The sequence below is a fragment of the Perca flavescens genome, chromosome 11 (genome assembly GCF_004354835.1).
Source record: "Perca flavescens isolate YP-PL-M2 chromosome 11, PFLA_1.0, whole genome shotgun sequence".
NCBI classification, from domain to species: domain Eukaryota; kingdom Metazoa; phylum Chordata; class Actinopteri; order Perciformes; family Percidae; genus Perca; species Perca flavescens.
The window spans coordinates 31892136-31912958 of record NC_041341.1 but is presented as its reverse complement, the minus strand read 5'-3'; the positions used below and the strand labels follow the sequence as shown (position 1 = coordinate 31912958).

General features: G+C 40.5%; 1 protein-coding gene across 1 annotated transcript in view; it reads right to left on the bottom strand.

Annotated features, from left to right (window-relative positions):
* Positions 1–20823, bottom strand: part of igfbp2b (insulin-like growth factor binding protein 2b) — a 38449-nt gene that overhangs the window by 6762 nt on the left and 10864 nt on the right. The window contains exon 3 of the mRNA XM_028591109.1: positions 11494–11648. Coding sequence (XP_028446910.1) covers positions 11494–11648 — 155 coding nt within the window. The remainder of the gene's footprint in view (positions 1–11493; positions 11649–20823) is intronic.

Sequence of the window (20823 nt, the reverse complement as noted above, 5' to 3'; positions counted from 1 at the left end):
CGCAGATTCCAAATGTGCTGTATACATGTCCAAGGAACAGAGAGGTTCACAAGTCATTTTTTGGAAGTCCAAGTCGAGTCTCAAGTCCTTGAGCTCGAGTCCAAGTCAAGTCCCAAGTCTTTGAGGGGCAAGGTCAAGTCAAGTCTCAAGTCTTTTGCCACAAGTCCAAGTCAAGTCTCTGGCCATCTGATCTGTCCCATAAATCTTATGAATTCAAAGCATGTCCACACAGTACAGTATTAAAATCAGTCGTAGGATAACTTTATGGGGTCTATTTAACACAGCCCTCGGACCTGGTGAAATATTAACCTAAGTCTGTCACATCATATGGATACAACTATAAAGATACAATGTGCCTGTTCCCAGCATTAGCACAACACTTTGCGATGGTTAGCTTGTTACATGTGATGATACATGCTAATAATGTCTCTTTCAGTCAAAAAAATGTCTAATGTCAAAGTGGAAATCAAGAGACTAGTGGCAGCGCCACACCAGTTACAGAACAACATGCATCTCAGTCCAAATTACGCACAATAAGCAGTTTTAACTCACTGGTGTAATGCCATTTATTTTCTAAGTGTTAGTACGCTCAGTGAAACTGAGTCCAGCGCGAGGGAGACCCGACTCAGAGGAGGAGAGGTTAGTGAGGCCAGCGTCTCCACGGCAGGTGACAGCGTGCACGGATCCACTGCGCCACGCATGGATGAAATAATGAAATAGTAAATAGGACTACAGTTACAGAAATATGTGCAGAATTAAGACCCAGTGTTTGGTGGACCGGGGTACACCTTGTACACTTAATAGCCTACAAATCATCCACGGGATTAATTACGCATCCCATGAGTTTGCCCACCCGACACAGCGTTTGTTCCTGGGGAGATGGATCCGTGCGTCCCGCCTCCTGTGCGCCATGGAAGTCTGAGGCTCAGCAACTTCTAACTTTAAAGATACAATTTGCCTGTTCCCAGCATTAGCACAACACTTTGCGATGGTTACCTTGTTACCTATGACGATATATGCTAAATGTAACGTCTATTTTACATCAGCAAGTGACTGACCTATTTAGGTGCGTTTTGAGATGCCTGACGAAGTCCGACGTTGTTGATCCGGCATCATTTATCTTTGTGCCACACACCTTGCATGTAGCTGTTGGCTTACTGCCACTGTTTACCAAGTTATTGAAAACAAAACTATTGACAAAAGGCACAACTCCGGGAGGACTTGGTGTCGCAATCGTCAATGTATTTTTTTATATGCGAGTGCACGCACATAAGGAATAACGCAGGCGTTACGTTGCACATTATGGCAAAGGGCAGGGGACATGCAGCTCGTCATACGTTTCCCGAACGTATATGCACCAATAAAAGAAAATATAAATACATGAATAAATTTAAAAAGCAATAATTGCAAAAAAACATGTTGACGAGTCTCGAAGCTCGAGTCTGAAGCCTTTTGGGTCGAGTCGCAAGTCAAGTCTGAAGTCTTTTGGGTCGAGTCCGAGTCAAGTCTGAAGTCAGCCGTTTGTGTGACTTAAGTGCGACTCGAGTCCGAGTCTCAGACTCGAGTCCCCATCTCTGCCAAGGAATGCCTCTAAAACCAGAATAATACTGGAATAACCCATACGTCTTAATCAGAAAATGATATATTTGGAAAAAGGCCTTATTCGGAATATCCAACCAGAATATGCCGTTTACATGACAGGTATCAAATTCGGAACATTGTCAGAATAATAGTGGAATATTGGTGTGCATGTTAACATACTGAGTGTTGCTGCTGCTCCATCTCTGCTGCCTGCCTCCATGTTATGTCTTATAGGTGCTTTCAATGTGGCCTCTGTGACTACTCTCTTGTCTCCTTTGTATTGTTTTAACTGCATGGACTGCTTTAATACCTTTGCCATCTCCTGTGCTTGCTTGTTTGAGCTTGCTTGTTTGTGTGCCACTTGTTTGTATGTTTTAATCATTTTTGCTTAGGCCTGCTGTCATTATAGATATAATGTAATTTATTTTAATTTGTTAACCATTGTATTTTAGAATGCCTATTTTCAGCTGGCCAGGGACTACAGCTGGAAATTAGCAGTAGAGGCTAAAGCTACTCCTTTTACTGTACAGTGGATTAAGGGGGACTGTCCACGACATTATAAACTAATAAACTAAACCAAGTCAATCAAATCTAATCTCCAGACAAGAAATACAGTAAGTGTATAAGTTTGAGGCCAAGGAATGTGCTCCGTCCAAGGAAAAGAATGGAGAAATAAAATACTTCTGTGTGTCTTGTAAAAATGGCACAAATACACACATTTATAGCTAACATTTTTATGAGCTGCTGTTAGGCAAGCAGAAAGTTCAGCCAATATTATTGATGGAGTGGAACACGAGTGGCTAGACTGCTCGACTTAGCAGGTGGCCACGGCCACACACACGTTCATACACCCACGTGAATACAGTGCAGACTATTCCTGTTGTATGGATGTGCACAGACACACACTTACCATGAAGCCTATTGTATCCATGTGTACACACATAGTGCATCAGGCAGCCAATGGAATCAAAGGGTCTAGTCTTATGATTAGTTGGCTGAAGATGAGAGAGAAGGGCAGGAGGCGCACTGCCAGTCTACCTTATCAGACATCTGAACATATGGATGGCTGAATATCTCTCTCTCTCTCTCTCTCTCTCTCTCTCTCTCATGTTAGCTTCAGAACTAGCTCCCAGAGTTTGTGTTTCAACGCCTGCGATTTGTCACACCACGCAAGCAACGTTTGTCTGGTGAAATCCCATCTGACTGGCCCTTCACACTGTAGTTGTGCTATGGTGTGGTCAGATTTTGTCAGGCAAAATGTACTCTTGGTAAAATGCAGGTGCGACAAGAAACAGCAATGGTTGGATTGTAAACATAAACTGTGGATGCTAGCATGGCCAGTGGGCTAACGCCAGCATTCGTCCAAGTTGTAAGTATTACAGTTCCTCAAACAGAGGATGTGATGACACCGGACAAGGTGGGGACTCAAGGTGGGGTATTATTCAGAACCGGCAGTGAATACGTCTTGCCCCCGCTCCACATGGAAATGAACAAATGGTCCAAACCTATCTTTCAAACAGTGATGCGCTATTCAGAGCATTTCATTTCATTTATTTATTTATTTGATAGGGACAATGCTCATTGATCAACAGACAAATTACTTGCTGTAAACAAGCCAGAGTTAGCTACAAGTGCTAGTTTCCATCTGTTGTCCCTAGCCAGGTCTTAACAGGCACCCTAAAATACAAAAAGCAATACAAATACAATATAAATCTAAGAAATACAGTAGCAAAACAGAAATTTTAAAACAATATGAATATACCCGCAAACAGACAATATGTTGCTCACCTCATCTAATCCTCAGCTTAATTACATTCATGGGTTTAAGTATTTGGTGTATGATTACAATTGTAATTGTCCCTAATCCAAGATTTAAGATGTTTTTTAAAAGAAGAGAGACTATTACAGTCCCTTAATTCATTGGGCAGAATATTCCAAAAAATTGTGGCTGTGATAGAAAAGGCTGTGCTTCCAATCCTACTTTTTCTAAATTGAACTATGCAATCCCCTCTGGTGGTTGCTCTGGTTACTCTATTGACCTTATCTTTCTGTTTTATAAACTGGCACAGTGGTGGTGGAGCAAGCCCATGGAGTACCTTAAAGACAAGACAGGCATCAGCAAAGTTTCTAAAGTTTTCAAAGCTAAACATGTTGTGTTTTGTGATTATGTGACAATGATGATAGCTATTACCCTTACGGTCCAATGTCTTTAATGCTTGTTTATAAAGTGACTCCAATGGTTGTAATATTGTTTTATTGGCTTGCGACCAGCTAGTTAAACAGTAAGAAAAATGTGAGAAGATCATCGCATGCAAGAAGAGCTTTGCGGCCTTCATTGGTAGGTATGGTCTTATGTGCTTAAAATTTGCCAGGTTAAACTTAACAATATCTGCAACCTTTTTATGCTTTTTAAATGAGAGTTGTGAATCTAGGATAATTCCCAGATATTTAAAGTCAGATACCACTCTAACCTTCTCTTGGTTAACAATTACCTCAGGGTCATAAGTCACAGTACCTTGTTTTGTAAAATACATACATACTGTTTTACTTATGTTCAGGTGTAAGCATGAATTAGTTAGCCATATGGATACCTTACTCATTGCCTCAGTCAGTTGTTGTGCAGCTTGTTGTTTATTTTTAGCATGCACATAGAGGACTGTGTCATCTGCATACATTTGTAAATGTACAGATGGACAAACAGTCGGCAGGTCATTTATGTAGAGACGGGGGCCCAGTATAGATCCTTGAGGGACACCCATTTTACAATTTAGATATGCAGATTGAGTGTTATTAATGCGTGTGCTTTCTTTTCTGTCAGTTAAGTATGATTTCATCCATTTAATTGCATTACCACAAAAATTAAAATAAGATAGTTTTGACAAAAGAACGTCATGATTGACAGTGTCAAATGCTTTTTTTAAATCTAAAAATATTGCGCCCACCACGCCTCCTTTATCTAGATTCATTTTGATGTTCTCAATAAAAAAGCAGTTGGCTGTTTCTGTGGAGTGATTACTTCGAAAGCCAAACTGCATTGGGTGCAGTGGTGCATGACCTTTACTAAGATAAGTAGTTAGCCGTTTCTCCACCCATTTCTCTGCTACCTTGGATATTACAGGTAGTATAGTGATAGGCCTGTAGTTCTCCACCGGTGTTTTATCACCGGCCTTGAAAATGGGGGTTACCACAGCTGTTTTCCAGGAGCTTGGGAAAATACCTTGTTTAATTGATAGATTGATTAAATGTGTAAGAGGTTTGATTAAAAACTGTTTATAAGTTTTTAAAAATACAGAATCAAGACCAAAGGCATCCTTAGCTTTTGAGTTCCTTAATTAATTTATGGTATTCTCTACCTCAAATTCACTAATTTCCTCAAATCCAAAAACAGGTTTGTCAATATTAATAGGAATGCTCACTATGTTACTAGCAATGCAATTCTGTGTCAATTCCTCCACTGATTGAATAAAGAAATTGTTAAGTGAGGAATCTCTGTCCCTCATTTGTTTCCAGAGAGCCTCATTGAGCCAAGGTAGAGGATTTTTCTGTCTTGGTCTGTATCTCATTGTTCTGCTATATGAGGATATTATAGTATTAACAGTGCTTGAAAACAGATTGCAACTGTTCTCTATATCTTCAATAGCCAAAAGATCAGTCCAGTCGATATCATTTAAAGCAGATTTAAATTTGTCCATATCATTTTTAGGAATACTCGAATGATAGTGTTTCACTATGGTTGTATTCTTAAAACGTTTTTTAGTGAGTTTCCTTCCCAGTAATGTCATATTATAGTCAGATAAACCTGTTAATAAATTGTATGATTTTCTTATCCTTTCCGGTCTTATTGTAAACATTAAGTCAATTTGCGTCTGAGAAGAATGAGTGATGCGGGTGGGACCAATAACTAACTGGGTGAGATTAAATTTGTCTGTTATGTATTTAAGTTTTTTCCGATCAAAGTTATTTTCCCAGTTTATATTAAAATTGCCCATTAAAATTAGTTCCTTTCTTTCTTGACATTGTTTTAACAGTTTATGTAAATTATCATAAAAAGCAATGGTAGATGAAGGAGGACGATACAAGCAAATTAAAGTAAATGACATTTCAGGGGATAACCAAACGTTCAGTTCCAAGGCATTCAATATCTAATACAGGCGACCATTCAATCAGATTACATTTGATTGTGTCTTTCACATAGATTAACACGCCTCCCCCTCGCCCTTTGTCTCTGTCCTTTCTGAAAACATTGTATCCAGATACATTAACAACTGCCTCTGGGGAATATTTATTTAACCACGTTTCTGAGATACCAAGAAAATCCAGGTTGGAATTATTCAGTAAATGTTCCATTTGATCACTCTTTGAGGTCATACTACGAATATTAATGTGTCCGCCTAGTAATCCCCTTGGTTTGGAGCGTGGGTCCCATAGAATTTTTGCATGGTTTAGAGTTTGGAAAAATGTAAACTTACAGTGTTTCCTGATAGCTGGATTGAGATCAGTAAGTTTTCGTTTATCACGAACAGACCGCTTTACCAGTGTCGAGATCCATAGCGTCGGTGGCATGAGAGATGAAAGCCCACCACTGGCATGCGTCAAAACTCCGGAGCGTTCCTCGCACGTCACTCTGTGCGAGGTGCAATCCAAACCGCAGGCCACACATGGATTCAGCGCATCCAAGGAAGACTGCAGCATGATGTCCATCGATGCCATCCATGAGCACCCGCATGATCTTTGGCCTCCTTCCACGTTCAGACTCCGATTGCTGTTGTTGTCCCGCCGGTAGTCCAGGGCAGGTCCCAGGCGACAGCCATGCGTGTCCATGGAGAGGCCGGCGTCACCAATACCGGATCCATACGGACCAGGGTTAGGCTCGACATCTCCAGCCAAGAGGACAGCAGAAGGATATCCTGGTAGGGCCGTCTTGATTTTATTTTCCTTCGGATACCTGTATAACTTGGCAGGGTAGCTTGGCCTTTGTTTAGCAGAGCTTCATAAATAGCATGTTGGCTCGATACGTTCGGTCTAGTGCCGTGCTGAGACTTTCCAAGCCCAGCTGAACCAGCACAACAACATCACACAGAGAGTAGGAGTAGCAAAAAGACGAAACTTGCTACAAACTTTTAGTGATCGTAACACTTTGCCTTGATGGTATGAGATGGCGTGAGCCAGTTTTGTACGAAGACAAGAGTTTTGCGTAATTGGCAAGAAGCAGAAGAAAACTAATCACTCCAAGCTATACTTAGACTGTGCTCAACAAGAAGACCACAATACTTCAGCTGTAGACTTCTCCTCAACTTTCACTAAAATGCAACTTTCTATAGATGTTAAAAAGAGTACTCCACCATTTGCATTGCTCTCATATGACTTTGTCGGACTCACGATGGACAGTTTGAAAAGCAAATGCAAATATCAAAATCAATGCATCAGAATCAAAAATATCTGCTTTTTCATTCCATGCCTCCTTCTTTCTTGTCAAAACCTGTCGCCTACATTATCCACAATGCAACTTGACCAAAAACTTTGGTCAGGAGATTCGGGCGTGTTTTTAGCAGAGGCTGATATAGCCTCTAGCCTTAAGCAGAGATGAGGAGCTACAGAGGTCTGGAAATCTCACTTCTTTCTAGCTCCACACCCCCATATTTTCAGTTTGAGTGCAGCTCCCATTGGAGCCACAAAAAGGCTTCATTCAACTTGTTCACGTAGTACACTCCCACTGGCCAGTAAACAGACTTGATGTGCAAAATCAGTGGGGTTCCCCTTTAAGGTTTTCGGTTTCAGTGACAATGAGTCATATTAATTATATAATAACTTGCGATCCATGAATAAAACTTCTAATTCTAGGTTTAGCTTGATTACCACACGCATTTTTATTGTTATTGTATCAAGTGCAGTATTGAAAAAAAGGTTTAATGAGGCCAAAGATTAGGAAAGAGAAGAAGTGAAAATCAAGACAACCGGTGTAACAACAATAATATGAATGGGATGCAAAGGAGACTGTTACTTTACAAAAACAAATGGGTTTATAAAAGATAACAAATGGGACCCGACCCCAGCTGACAGCGACACATGTATTTTGTGTACAGTGTTTGACCTCACAAGAACAAACAATGAAGTGCATCCATGCTTGACACCAGCTGTCTGAAGTTCCTCCCCCTGCCCAGCTGCACAACTCCTTTTACTGCATTCTCTCTTTTGTTGCTTCTAATGATCTCCACAATTGTTTTGCACCCCTTTCGCTTATGATTTTTTTTGCTGCAAGCGAGGAGTTAAGTGAGGGAGAAAATGAGCAAATGCACACAATTGTTTGCCATGTTGAGACATGCAGTATTTGGGCCTCCACATGCATAGTAGGCCCCAAGCTCATTTGCATGAAACAGGAATATCTGTGTTTGTACCGCACCCTATTATGGGTTTTCCAGGAAGTTTTTTCATTTTCTGTTTAAAACTGTAAAAGGGCGAGCGAGTGTCTATTTAAAGAATATACTGCATTAAACCGCCAACACACGCATTCCACCGTAGAGAAAAGAACAATATCACTTTTCATCATCAATTTGTTCATAATGAGCAATTATTGAAGCTAAGACCGGTCTCTTTCCTAATGCAGCTAATGACGCTTCTATTCACTTTGTACATTACGGGGGCCCTGAAGGACAGAACACAACGGCATTTCCCAAAACACGACATTTCATGTTTTGGGAAATGTTGCGTTTTGTTTTGTGTAATGTTGCATTTTCTCTTTTGCTGTTGTGTTTTCTGAAATGCCGTGGTTTGTCCTTCAGGGCCCCCGTAATTTTGTTTGTTAGAAATTCATCAATAAATGCACAGAGTTAGAGCTAAAAGTATTCTAAAAGTGGAAAGACATCGCCATCTTAGTCTAAAGTCAGTTTCAAACATGAGGCCCTGAACAGTTCTCAAAACACAGAAAGTACTCTCACATTCTTGGACAACAATTGAATGTATCGACAAATACATTTTCACATAACGGTTATGTGAAAGCACATTGATGTGTGCTTGTATTAGTTACGTTGTAGGGACAAAATGTTCACAAAAATCACTTAATAGGGACCCATCTTCTATATGGGGAGAGAAATCTGCTCCACATAAGGGAAGAAATACAAGTTTAGGATTGAAACTGTTTTTTTTTTAAAGTGAGGGTTAAGTTATAAAAGAGTTGTAATTAGACATGATTAAGGTTAGGGCAAGTCCCAGAGAATGAATGTAAGACCATGTGATGTCACTGCTAATGTCTGCGCACGTGTGTTATGTTTGTTTGAGGGAAAGAGCACCCAGAGGAGGGCACTACTGTACCAGACAATGGTGCACACACACATTGGTGACCTGTTTGTCACTGCCTGCATTTGATAGGCAGACATGTCACTGCACCGTGCCATACACAACTACTGCTGGGATGCAACATTTGGAATAAAAAAAAGAAAACATTTTTGGAGAGCAAATAGGGCCTATATTTATGCAAAATTAAACTGCACTAAGATTCAGTTTTTCGTTGGAGGTTTTCTTCAGTATCTGTGCCTGTTCAAATAAGGCACAGGTTACAACAACAGTGATGGAAGAAGTATTCAGATCCTTTACTTTCCTTTAATACCATACTGTAAAAATACTCTGTTTCTTAAGTAAAAATAAGTAAGCATCATCAGGAAAGTGTACTTAAAGTATTAAAAGTAAAAGTCAATGCAGAAAAATCCTCCCATTTTAGAATCTGGAAACGATCCAAACTATTGTTTGTTTAATGGTCTAATCATTTTAGCTGGACTTGTAGGCCGTTATTTTGTTGGTTAGTTTACTTTCTAATAAAAAAAAATGAGATTTAAAGGTCCAATATGTAAAATTTGTACTGTAATAAATCCAAAAATGACACCAATGCCTCATCAGATATTAAGGAAACATGTTAAACTGAAATACTATCTTTTCTGACAACAATGCTAATGTCAGTAGTTTTTTTTTTTTAATTTACATTCCGTGACGGAATTTATGTTTATGTTTTGATCTGTGTGTTGTTATCAACGGCCCAGTTTGAGAGCCAGGCCGGGTTGCCAGATATACCTGTAAAAACTTAAACCCAGCGCGCTACAGCTGTAACTGTAGTACAGCCATGAAAGCAGCAAACAAACGAACAGGATCAACGGAGATAGATTCTACCTGACATAAAAAAAGAAAACAGCATGTTTCTAACAGTTGCATGACCAGAGACGTAACAACCCCCTGGTAAATATTTGAGATGGATTTGAAAGATGGAGACAGCTTAGATCCCAAAAGGACGCAGAGTTGGCTTATTTTCTCCTGAACAGGTAAGCATTAGCTTCAGGCTAATTTATCACGGCTACTAGGGATGGGCATTTTATGTCATTTCAACATTTGTGTACTCACATTGAATTATATAGCTAGAGTACCCGAGTTGGTTACTCGCCAAAACAATTGAGACATAGCCAGTAAAGTGATCCCGACTGGTCCTGGCTAACGCCGCCATGCTAACGTTACCCGGAGGACCAGGCAAGCAGCCCATGGCTGTTTACAGCGTGTAGCCTCTTCAGCGGCTGGAGCCGACAACGGTGAGTTATTTTAAGCCACGAGAGGGGGGCTGTAAATCGGAAAGAGAGGACTGTGAGTTTGCAATGTGTTTAGCGATTATTGCCGTAATTCGGCAAGGTAGTGGTATTTTTAGTGTTTCGTATTGTAATTCTAAGCCGAGGAAGTGTGCCTGACTGGCGTGTGGAGAGGACAGTGAGGTTGTTGTGTTTTTAGCGGTTCATACTGTAATTTTAAGCCAAAAAAGTGTGTGTCAGTTGGTCACAAAGCTCCGTGTGAGCACGGGCTTTTATGACTGTCAATATAGCCGGCATCTACCGTTAGCTACTCCGCTGTGCTGTCGAGTAATGTCTGGCTATGTGAGACTAGCATCTACCGTTAGCTACTCCGCTGTGCTGTGGAGTAATGTCTGGCTATGTGAGACTAGCATCTAACGTTAGCTACTCTGCTGTGCTGTGGAGTAATGTCTGGCTATGTGAGACTAGCATCTAACGTTAGCTACTCGGCTGTGCTGTGGAGTAATGTCTGGCTATGTGAGACTAGCATCTAACGTTAGCTACTCCACTGTGCTGTGGAGTAACGTCTGGCTATGTGAGAAAAGCGTCTACCAACATTGTTGTGAATGCTGCGTTCTCAGCCTGGCAACCTCCGTGAACTTCGAGTCTGGGCAGGAGGGGGCGGGGGAGACGACTCTCCAGTATTTTGAATTGGTAGTGCAGTAACTATTTTAACTGCTAGCTGCCAGTATTACATATAATATTACATATTGCACCTTTAATAAACTACATGTGTTTTGTGTGCAAAAATCTGAACTTGTAAAGTAACTAGTTACTAAAGCTGTCAGATGAATGTAGTGGAGTAAAAATACAATATTTCTCTCTGACATGTAGCGTAGTAGAAGTAGAAAGTGGCATTTGTACTTCAGTACAGTACTTGAGTAAATGTACTTCCTTACATTCCACCACAACTAGAAAAGTATTGCGTGTAAGATTTATAATAACTAACAGGGTTAACGACTTAGGACTTTCTGCTCATACATGGACTGGTGTCAGTTATGGTTCCTTACAAACTAGAACAAAATAGAGATTTAATCTTTAGAATAATAGCAGACCACTTCTGCTTCATTTCGGATCCAGTCGATCAATCTTGATGCGTAACACAATGCGTGTTTGAAATCAATTCAATGGCTTGCACTGCTGTTTTTTTACCCTTGAAATGCATTAAACAGCCACATTATAGTAAAAAGAATGTTTCATCAAAGAAGTGGTGTTACGTCTAACCCTTTGTTTTGAATTAGAGTAAGTAAGAAGAAGTGAGGAAGTCAATCTTGAATTGTCACTCAAAAATAGTTGCAGGTTTAGATCTGACCTGTAGCACTTTCTGGGTTCGGGGGTCTTCTAGTTGTTTCGTCTTCATCTTGGCTTTGCGCTCATTCAGATGTTGTTTCCTGGCGGACTCCTGCCAAATCCAAACCTCGGCCAAAGGAGGTCTTTTGGTGACTGGATTCTCAGTCCCATGCACCTCTACAACCAAACAAATACACACATTAGACATGGTTCATCTGCAGCATTTGTACGTAGACTCTGCCTAGGCCTTCTTGAAAACAGACTTCACGTTCTAGTCAAAGCTAATTCAACCTGTTGGTATATTTTCTGGTTTTAATCCCAGTGTAACACTAAATACTTTGGAGGTTCTCAGAGAAGCGTATAATGAGTCAGTTCTTTGAGCATGGAAGTGACACACACACACACACACACACACACACACTTTCTGCTGCTTTCTAAAATACTCATTCACATTCATCTAGACCGTATCTATTCTTTAATCACAAGCCAACATTTCTAATAACAGGCCGTTTTACAAGTCATCTTAATTCTGGAATTAGAAGACAAAGTCATTGGGTGTCCTCGAGGCATCCTGTGTGCCTCATATGTCATGTCACTAATTCTATACTGGACAGTCAGGCAGTTGCAACGGGCTGTAATTACAATGGCGACAGTGTGAACAGGCCTGCAAAGATCTTTTCTGTGAAACAGCGCAGTGCTACATGCAGCCCACTTAGGTTTGTATGCTGGGCTATCCTGCCGCTGTTATACCAAAGTATGTTCATCATTTGTTGAGAGACAAAACACAAACAACAAGCTAACAAGTTAATTCAGAACAGACCCAGACAAAGTAGGATGGCAAATGAATACACAACCCCAGTCCTAAAAATGAGACCGACTCTGTGCCAACAATGACTTGGGACTGTAAGGGCCTTTTCAGACATAGAAGTCCGAACCAAAGTCCAGACCCAGATTCGTGTTTTTGTTACGTTCTATACATTTGATCTGGTTAGTTTTGGTTTCACACTGCAGTTATGCAATGTAGAAGCCACTTACTTTAACACCTGCAAGAGTGTGCACTGAAATGTACACATGAAGGCATGCGGGAACACACACAGAAACATTTTAGAAACAATTTAAAGTGTTGCTGCTGGGTGATATTGATTGGGATCAATACAAATCTATCTATCTCTCTCTCTCATGACAAAACTACATCCTGTCATCATCACATTTGTGAGCCACGTCTCCCTGTACTTGTAATTGATTGGTTTGTAGACGGCCTTCCCCAGTCTTCTCGCATTCGTTTCTGTATTCAGATTTTTTGGGAGTTTTTTTCCAACTGCTACCGCTGCTCTTTTTGTTTTGTTGTGTTGGTAAGAAGCAAGACACAGGAACTTTACTTGGGTTTGGAGGAGCGGCAGCATTTATTCAGAGACAAACTGAAACCTACACTGTCCATTTACTACCACTTAACAAGTAAACCACTAAATGTATTCTCTGCGCTAATTGATGATAGCTGTCTGCTCTGAGTGCCACTCCACCGTTACTCTCTTGCTCAACCAGACACTAGCCTGCCAGAACTTCCTGTATTTGGTCCAAAAGTCCAAACCATCCAAAAATAGCTTTCACACTAGAAACAAACCCGGACCATGGTTCAGTTTGATCCGGACCGAGACTACGTCTTTTCGTTGGGACCAAATTTCGGCTGTTGAAAAGACTGAACGTCCGGACAAAACGAGGTAGGTGTGAAAACCCAAGGAGGGGTAAACACAAAGACGTTTTTCAGTATCGTCCGAGTCATCACAGACATAATAATCTGAGATTGTCTGACACACTTCAACAGGAAAGCGTTGACTGATTTAAAGAGCTGAGCTCGACTGCTAGTCATCGGTGGTGAGTCCAGACTAGTGAGGAAGCACAGAGGCTTTTCATGCTGAGTCAGGATTTTTTTTTTTTGGGTACCTGATCTACCTGTCTGTAATTAGCTTAATAAAAACAGGAGCAGGTTGTAAATCACACCAGAGAAGGAATGGCCCCCAGTGAATATTCAGAGCTCCTTACACATGCTATGACACCTTCTAAAATGTTGTTGTGGTGCGTGTTCACGCGTGTCTTCGCGCATACATTTCGGTGCACACTCTTCCAGGTGTTAAAGTAAGTGGCTTCTACATTGCAACAGGCATTTGTCTTCACGTTCAGCCTTAAACAGTCATGTTTGTCAATTTTACCCAAAAGTTGAGAACATTTGATTTGTTATCAATGCAGTTAGTACCGTTCCGGAAATTTGTCCATAGGAACTGTAAAAAATAAACTTCAGCATTGGTTTGTTCGTAGAAATGACTTGTTTCGGGCAACACAAAATAAATATACATAATAGGAGACTGGGCTTTTTGGGAAGGGGGCTTTAAAGGTGCAGTAGGTAAGACTTATAAAACTGTCATATTTGCTGAAAATGACCCTATATTTGAGTAGAACTACAAAATACAAGCATGAACCTAAAAATGAGCAAGATATGTCTCCTTTATGCAAAATTTTGAAATGTTGCAAAAAAGAAATGCTAATTAGGCACGTTTCCATCAATAGGTTTGGGACACAAAGCGTAGTTTCATCAGAGAAAACATTTTTGCACAATTGAGGTTTTATTGAATATTGCCATTTTATACAGCTTTTTTATGCAATAATATTAAAACAATTAAGACAATCTATTAAAATCTATTAAAACAGTTTTACTCTGAATCAAAAATGTCAGCCTGCTGGTTCCACAACATTAAAAGTCAAGGAATCACCAGATTTAGTAAGATACATCATCTGGGAGCCATGATCATGGTAGTGCTAAAGGGACAGTCAGGGAATAAGCAAAAGTTGATAGGGTTTATCCTCTGGGGACCAACAACGTTTGTGCCAAATGTCACGGAAATCCATACAATATTTGACAAGATATCTCACACTGGATTTGAGTGGTGGATTGAGCAGACATTGCCATTCCTTGAGCCCAAAATTCACTGTAGATTATAAGGTATTTGTTCCTTTGTATGTTTTTATATGTCTCAAGCTCCACAGGGAAATCTTTCCAATCGGATAATCCAATTAGAAAGGCAACACTTCCAATGGGCAAACAGTTAAAACTGTGTGGCCACAAACAAGGCAAGACAAAGTCAAATTACAGTATATTCACTACAGTGTGCGAGTGATGGCCAAAAGTCACAAATTCCAGCATCCAGCTGAGCAAACACGCTTAGAATTTTGCTCCATTTCAAGTTATATTAAGATATTCACAGTGTAGCGAGAGCAGATCACATTAAACATTTTCAAGAGAGAGCTTGATTTCATAATTTTATTTAAGTCTGTTGCTCTAAACAGAAAAAAAACAACATGGTGAAATATGATTTACTTTTCCTTTTTTCCCGGTAGATGCTAGTACACTCCATTGACACTTGCAATGCAAGTGTTCAAAAGGCAACACTTTGTGGAGCAGGAATGTTAAAAAGCTAACTGCAGTACAGACCGATTGTAAGGTTTCTATAGTTGTGCTTAAGATCTTGTTTTCTATAGGCACTTATAGGAATCCATGACAGCATGTTCCAGGGAGAAAATAAAATCCCAAAACATAACTTTAGCCAGCTGTCATCTAATACTGTGTTGTTGATTCTGTCTTCAGTGCCATAGAAACTACCTGTCTAGAGCTGTTGGCTTTGGGTATTGCCTTTGAGCAATGCTTTCACAGCTCTCATAGCACAGAAATGAGTAATGTCTTTCCAGAGTTGCTTAGCATTAATGCATTTGCCCTGTTACTGTATACAGTGAAGCTATGTCTCAAAAACTTAATTGTGCTTCCACAGCCAAGAGCCTGCCTTGCAGTACCTCAAACCATTGTCAGTGTAAATTGTTCCTCTCAAAACTCGGCCACTTCAAACACTTTATGGCTGGCAAACGGACAAAAAGCAATTGAATAATGAAGAAGGTTTTGCCTAGCCAGAGATCTCCTTCAAACCTTTTACGGTTAGCTAGTTCTTTCAACTATTTTTGATGTTGCTATGCGTCCATGTGGCCGTGTGTGTCATCCAAACCAAAGGAAGTTGCCTTTGTAGTTCAGAGGGAAAACTGTTGCCAATTGGAGCTTCTACAGCGTTTGTTAGACTTAAAAGACAATAAGTGCACCCTAAGGTCAAGGTGGTTTTCTCTTACAAAACATATGCTTTTTACCATCAACACAAGTGACATTAAAAGGCCAATGACTGTCCAGTGTTATGCAGAGTGTATTGCAGAGAACCAAGGTTCATTTTACCAGCCATAACAGCGATACTGGTATTGTTTTCACCTTGTAACTCTATGTGTATGTGTGTGTGTGTGTGTGTGTGTTAAATTATAGTCAGGCTTAAATTACTACATAATGAAGGGCGTGGTCACGTTGATTGACATGTGCATGTAGTGAGAGAGACGAGGCTAGCCCTGGGCTCCCTGTCAGTTCAGCTAAAGCTAATCCAACTGAATGCACTTGACCTCCTGACAGCGTTTTTGTCTTTCGGACAATTTTCAAGCAAATATCCGACACATAATATGGCTTGCTGTACGTTTGCTTGTACTAACGGACCCTCCCAAGAAGTCTATGTTCCAGTTTTATCGCTGGGTGAAATTCCAATATGTTTTCTAACATTCGGGAGCATTATTAGCACAGACGTCTCGGGGAAGGACGCTAATGGTATGCTAAACCGGCTTACACCGAAGTTAAAACGTAATTTGTAGTGTTTAAATGTACAGTGATAATACTTTTGAACACAGGGTGTTTGTATGAGGTTGGAAAATAAATAGTCACTATGTTATCATCAACAGCAGGAACCAAGTTAAGAGGTGCTTTGTACCTCGCCGAGAGAAACGGCTCCGGCTCTTAACTCCGGATTTCCAACGGCTGCGGACCGGCTCCGCTGCCTGTTGGCTGCGTGTTCCGCCGTCCGTCAATACCCACCAGGTCCGGATTTGTTGCAGCACGGCTGCGGCCATGACTGACAGCTGTAGTTACAAGGACCCCACGAGATCTCTTGAATTCAGGTAGAATAGAACCACAAAACCACCACCAGTTAGTTTCCATCCAGAGGACTAGAGGGGAAACAACTGTGTGCTGTGTTTTCAAGGTGTAGTGCAGGGAAATACTGCAAGTCCACACTGACTCGAAAACTTGTGTACACAAGTTTAGACCAGACGTGAGATTTTTTTGTAGCCTACGCTCACATTCAAATTGATAAATGCCGAGCTTTGCGTAGGAATCGGCGCAATGGATATAAGCCGCTACAACGGACCTGTGGTTGAGCCGTACCATGGAGCCTTTCATCAGCCTGACAATTCACTATATAACGGACGATTGGAATATTGGCAGCCGTTGTTTGCAGACGTCGCACTTCCCCGCTGAACATACGGCCGTGTGTGTGTGCAGTGGCGGAGTGGGACCAAAAAAATCTACTGGGAAGTTTACGGCCCCCGCTGTACGGGTTGAGCAGAGGCTGCGGCACCAGGCCACCGGATGGTGTTGCTAACAGCTTGCAATGTATAACTATTATCAGACTGGGCCACTGGGAAAAGTCCCGACTCTCGTGTGTGTGTGTGTGTGTGTGTGTGTGTGTGTGTGTGTGTGTGTGTGTGTGTGTGTGTGTTCAAATGCGTTAAATTAGGCTGCAGGTAAGAAACTTTGTTTGAAATGTTTTTGTTTAAAGTATCTGTGCATCTTTGCCTAATACTGAAAGTATTTTCAGTACAGTGTCTGTTCCTTAACTAAACAGACACCAGTTTTTCCTGTTCTCTGCATCTTGGGTGGCATTTAAGAACCAAGGACTTAAACTTACTAAGTGTAGTGCCTTTTAAAATGGTTTGCACTAGAGAGAAGACACCCAATACTTTAAGCTTTTTCTTTGTCAAAGTCTCTGCAACTAGTGTACTTGAATTTTATTTATCTGCAACATTAGGTTGTATAATTACAGTTTTGAACAATAAATGTTCTCAAAACTACATACGTTTCATTCTCTTTATAAAAAAAACAAAAAAAACAACACATTTAGTAGTTTGGTTTTCCTTAGGGTGTATGTAACCTGGTCTGAAAGGGTTCTATTATAATTTATATATCGCGATACATATCATTCTCGCAAGAGCCTGCAATGTACAGTGCCTTGCGAAAGTATTCGGCCCCCTTGAACTTTTCGACCTTTTGCCACATTTCAGGCTTTAAACATAAAGATATAAAACGTAATTTTTTGTGAAGAATCAACAACAAGTGGGACACAATCATGAAGTGGAACGAAATTTATTTGATATTTCAAACCTTTTTAACAAATAAAAAACTGAAAAATTGGGCGTGCAAAATTATTCAGTCCCTTTACTTTCAGTGCAGCAAACTCTCCAGAAGTTCAGTGAGGATCTCTGAATGATCCAATGTTGACCTAAATGACTAATGATGACAAATAGAATCCACCTGTGTGTAATCAAGTCTTCGTATAAATGCACCTGCTCTGTGATAGTCTCAGAGGTCCGTTTAAAGCGCAGAGAACATCATGAACAACAAGGAACACACCAGGCAGGTCCGAGTTACTGTTGTGGAGAAGTTTAAAGCCGGATTTGGATACAAAAAGATTTCCCAAGCTTTAAACATCCCAAGGAGCACTGTGCAAGCGATAATATTGAAATGGAAGGAGTATCAGACCACTGAAAATCTACGAAGACCCGGCCGTCCCTCTAAACTTTCAGCTCATACAAGGAGAAGACTGATCAGAGATGCAGCCAAGAGGCCCATGATCACTCTGGATGAACTGCAGAGATCTACAGCTGAGGTGGGAGACTCTGTCCATAGGACAACAATCCGTAGTATACTGCACAAATCTGGCCTTTATGGAAGAGTGGCAAGAAGAAAGCCATTTCTTAAAGATATCCATAAAAAGTGTTTAAAGTTTGCCACAAGCCACCTGGGAGACACACCAAATATGTGGAAGAAGGTGCTCTGGTCAGATGAAACCAAAATCGAACTTTTTGGCAACAATGCAAAACGTTATGTTTGGCGTAAAAGCAACACAGCTCATCACCCTGGACACACCATCCCCACTGTCAAACATGGTGTTGGCAGCATCATGGTTTGGGCCTGCTTTTCTTCAGCAGGGACAGGGAAGATGGTTAAAATTGATGGGAAGATGGATGGAGCCAAATACAGGACCAGTCTGGAAGAAAACCTGATGGAGTCTGCAAAAGACCTGAGACTGGGACGGAGATTTGTCTTCCTACAAGACAATGATCCAAAACCTAAAGCAAAATCTACAATGGAATGGTTCACAAATAAACCTATCCAGGTGTTAAAGTCAAAGTCCTGACCTGAATCCAATCGAGAATCTGTGGAAAGAACTGCAAACTGCTGTTCACAAACAAACATACCCCAAGCGACTTACAGCTGTAATCACAGCAAAAGGTGGCGCTACAAAGTATTAACTTAAGTGGGCTGAATAATTTTGCACGCCCAATTGTTCAGTTTTTTTATTTGTTAAAAATGTTTGAAATATCCAATAAAATTTCGTTTCACTTCATGATTGTGTCCCACTTGTTGATTCTTCACTAAAAATACAGTTTTGTATCTTTATGTTTGAAGCCTGAAATGTGGCAAAAGGTCGAAAAGTTCAAGGGGGCCAAACACTTTCGCAAGGCACTGTATATCGCAATATGGATTTTAGGCCATATCGCCCATCCCTAATTGCTAACAATGATAAGAGACCCGCAACTAAGTCCTTTTGCAGTTTATTGTTCCTTCTTTTTTTTTTTGCCACCTGTTGTCAGTGGTGTAAAAAAGTATTTGGATCTTTTACTTTAAACTGTTAATCAATATTTCTAACAATTGTTTTACAAAAGGTTAAAAAGATTCTTTGGGCACCCAGATAGCTCAGTTGATAGGATAGCAGCAGGCCCTTGTTCGACTTAGACCTGCGGTCCTTTGCTGCATGTCATTTCTCCCCCCTCTTTACTCAATAGCTTCTCCTTGACTCCAGTCTGGCAGCCATATTTGGAGCACCCAGTGTTCCAGAGGCTATAAAGGCCAAGGTTCCAGTATCTCTTGATCTTTTCCTGCCAGCACCTGCAACCCTTTTGTTTGGTCTGGATAATTTGTTACTTTTATGTTTTTTGAGTTAGTCTTTTTATATTATAAATAACTTCTTTGGCATTCCTATAATAAATACCTTTTTTGTCATGGCCCACAAGCTGGGTTCTGACACTACAAAGAATTGTCACCCAACACTCAAGTGTCTTTCAGTTCATTATTTTGGCTTCTCTGTTTTAAACCTGTTTCCAGGCAGCTGTATTTAGCAGCTGAATATAGTGGAGCATTTAGCTGCTAAAGAAACATTTTGTAGTGGTTTGTGGAGACAAACAGAGCTAAAAAGGAGAGCAAATATAGGATTTAATGGGACAGATTTAATGGGCCAGGTGGCCAGATATACTACTCCAAATGCTAATATTGCTCCGTGTGCCTGCTAGCAAACACGGAGGCAACCGCTTTCTACCACGTTATCAACTTTATAAGGTGATAATGTGTCAGTGTTGTGTTTACGACTTGTTATTCTGCCCACAAGTTCCCACAAAAGTCAATTATTACAGGTTTAAATAAAAGTAGCAAAACCAGTGTGAACTATTTAAGTATAGCTATTTACTTTTATATAATTAATAAAATAAATAAAGTTTGGAGATATTAAAAGTAAAAACTCATTATCAGCAGTGGCTTTATTTTGAGTATTATATTTCTATATACAATTCTTACTATTACTGAAGCATCAAGATGAATTCAATTATATATAGTAACGTTGGTCGAAAGTACAACATTTATTTCTGAAATAGAGTATAACGTGGCATTAAATGAAATTTTAAACTGCCGATTAAATATAAGTGCCTCAAAATTGTACTTAAGAGTACTTACTGTAAGCAAATGTACCTAGCTTGTTGTGATTGTCATTAATGTTGTAATCATATTATGCAACATGTAACTTTCCAACAAAGTGTTTTAAGATTAGCACAAAGGCGGGAGGGCTTCCTATTTACACCTCAGCAAGAGTTTTCTTACAATTGCAGGCACCAACATGCAGCACTCCCCCCAAGTGATCTCTTCTGGCTTCCCCTTCTCCTGTGGATGTGTGCCGACACACACACTGCGTGCTAACAAATCTACATAAGAGTAATTATAGACCTGAGAGTGCGAGGGAGGGAGAAGGAGCATGTCTCAGCAGAGCATCACCTGCAGGGCAACAAGAGCCGTGTTGGACCACCAACAACCAACGCTTAGATCGGGCCCAAAAAAATAAATAAAAATCAAGCCTGACCCTACCCGAGCCCGGCCCGACACATGAAGCGTAATTATGAG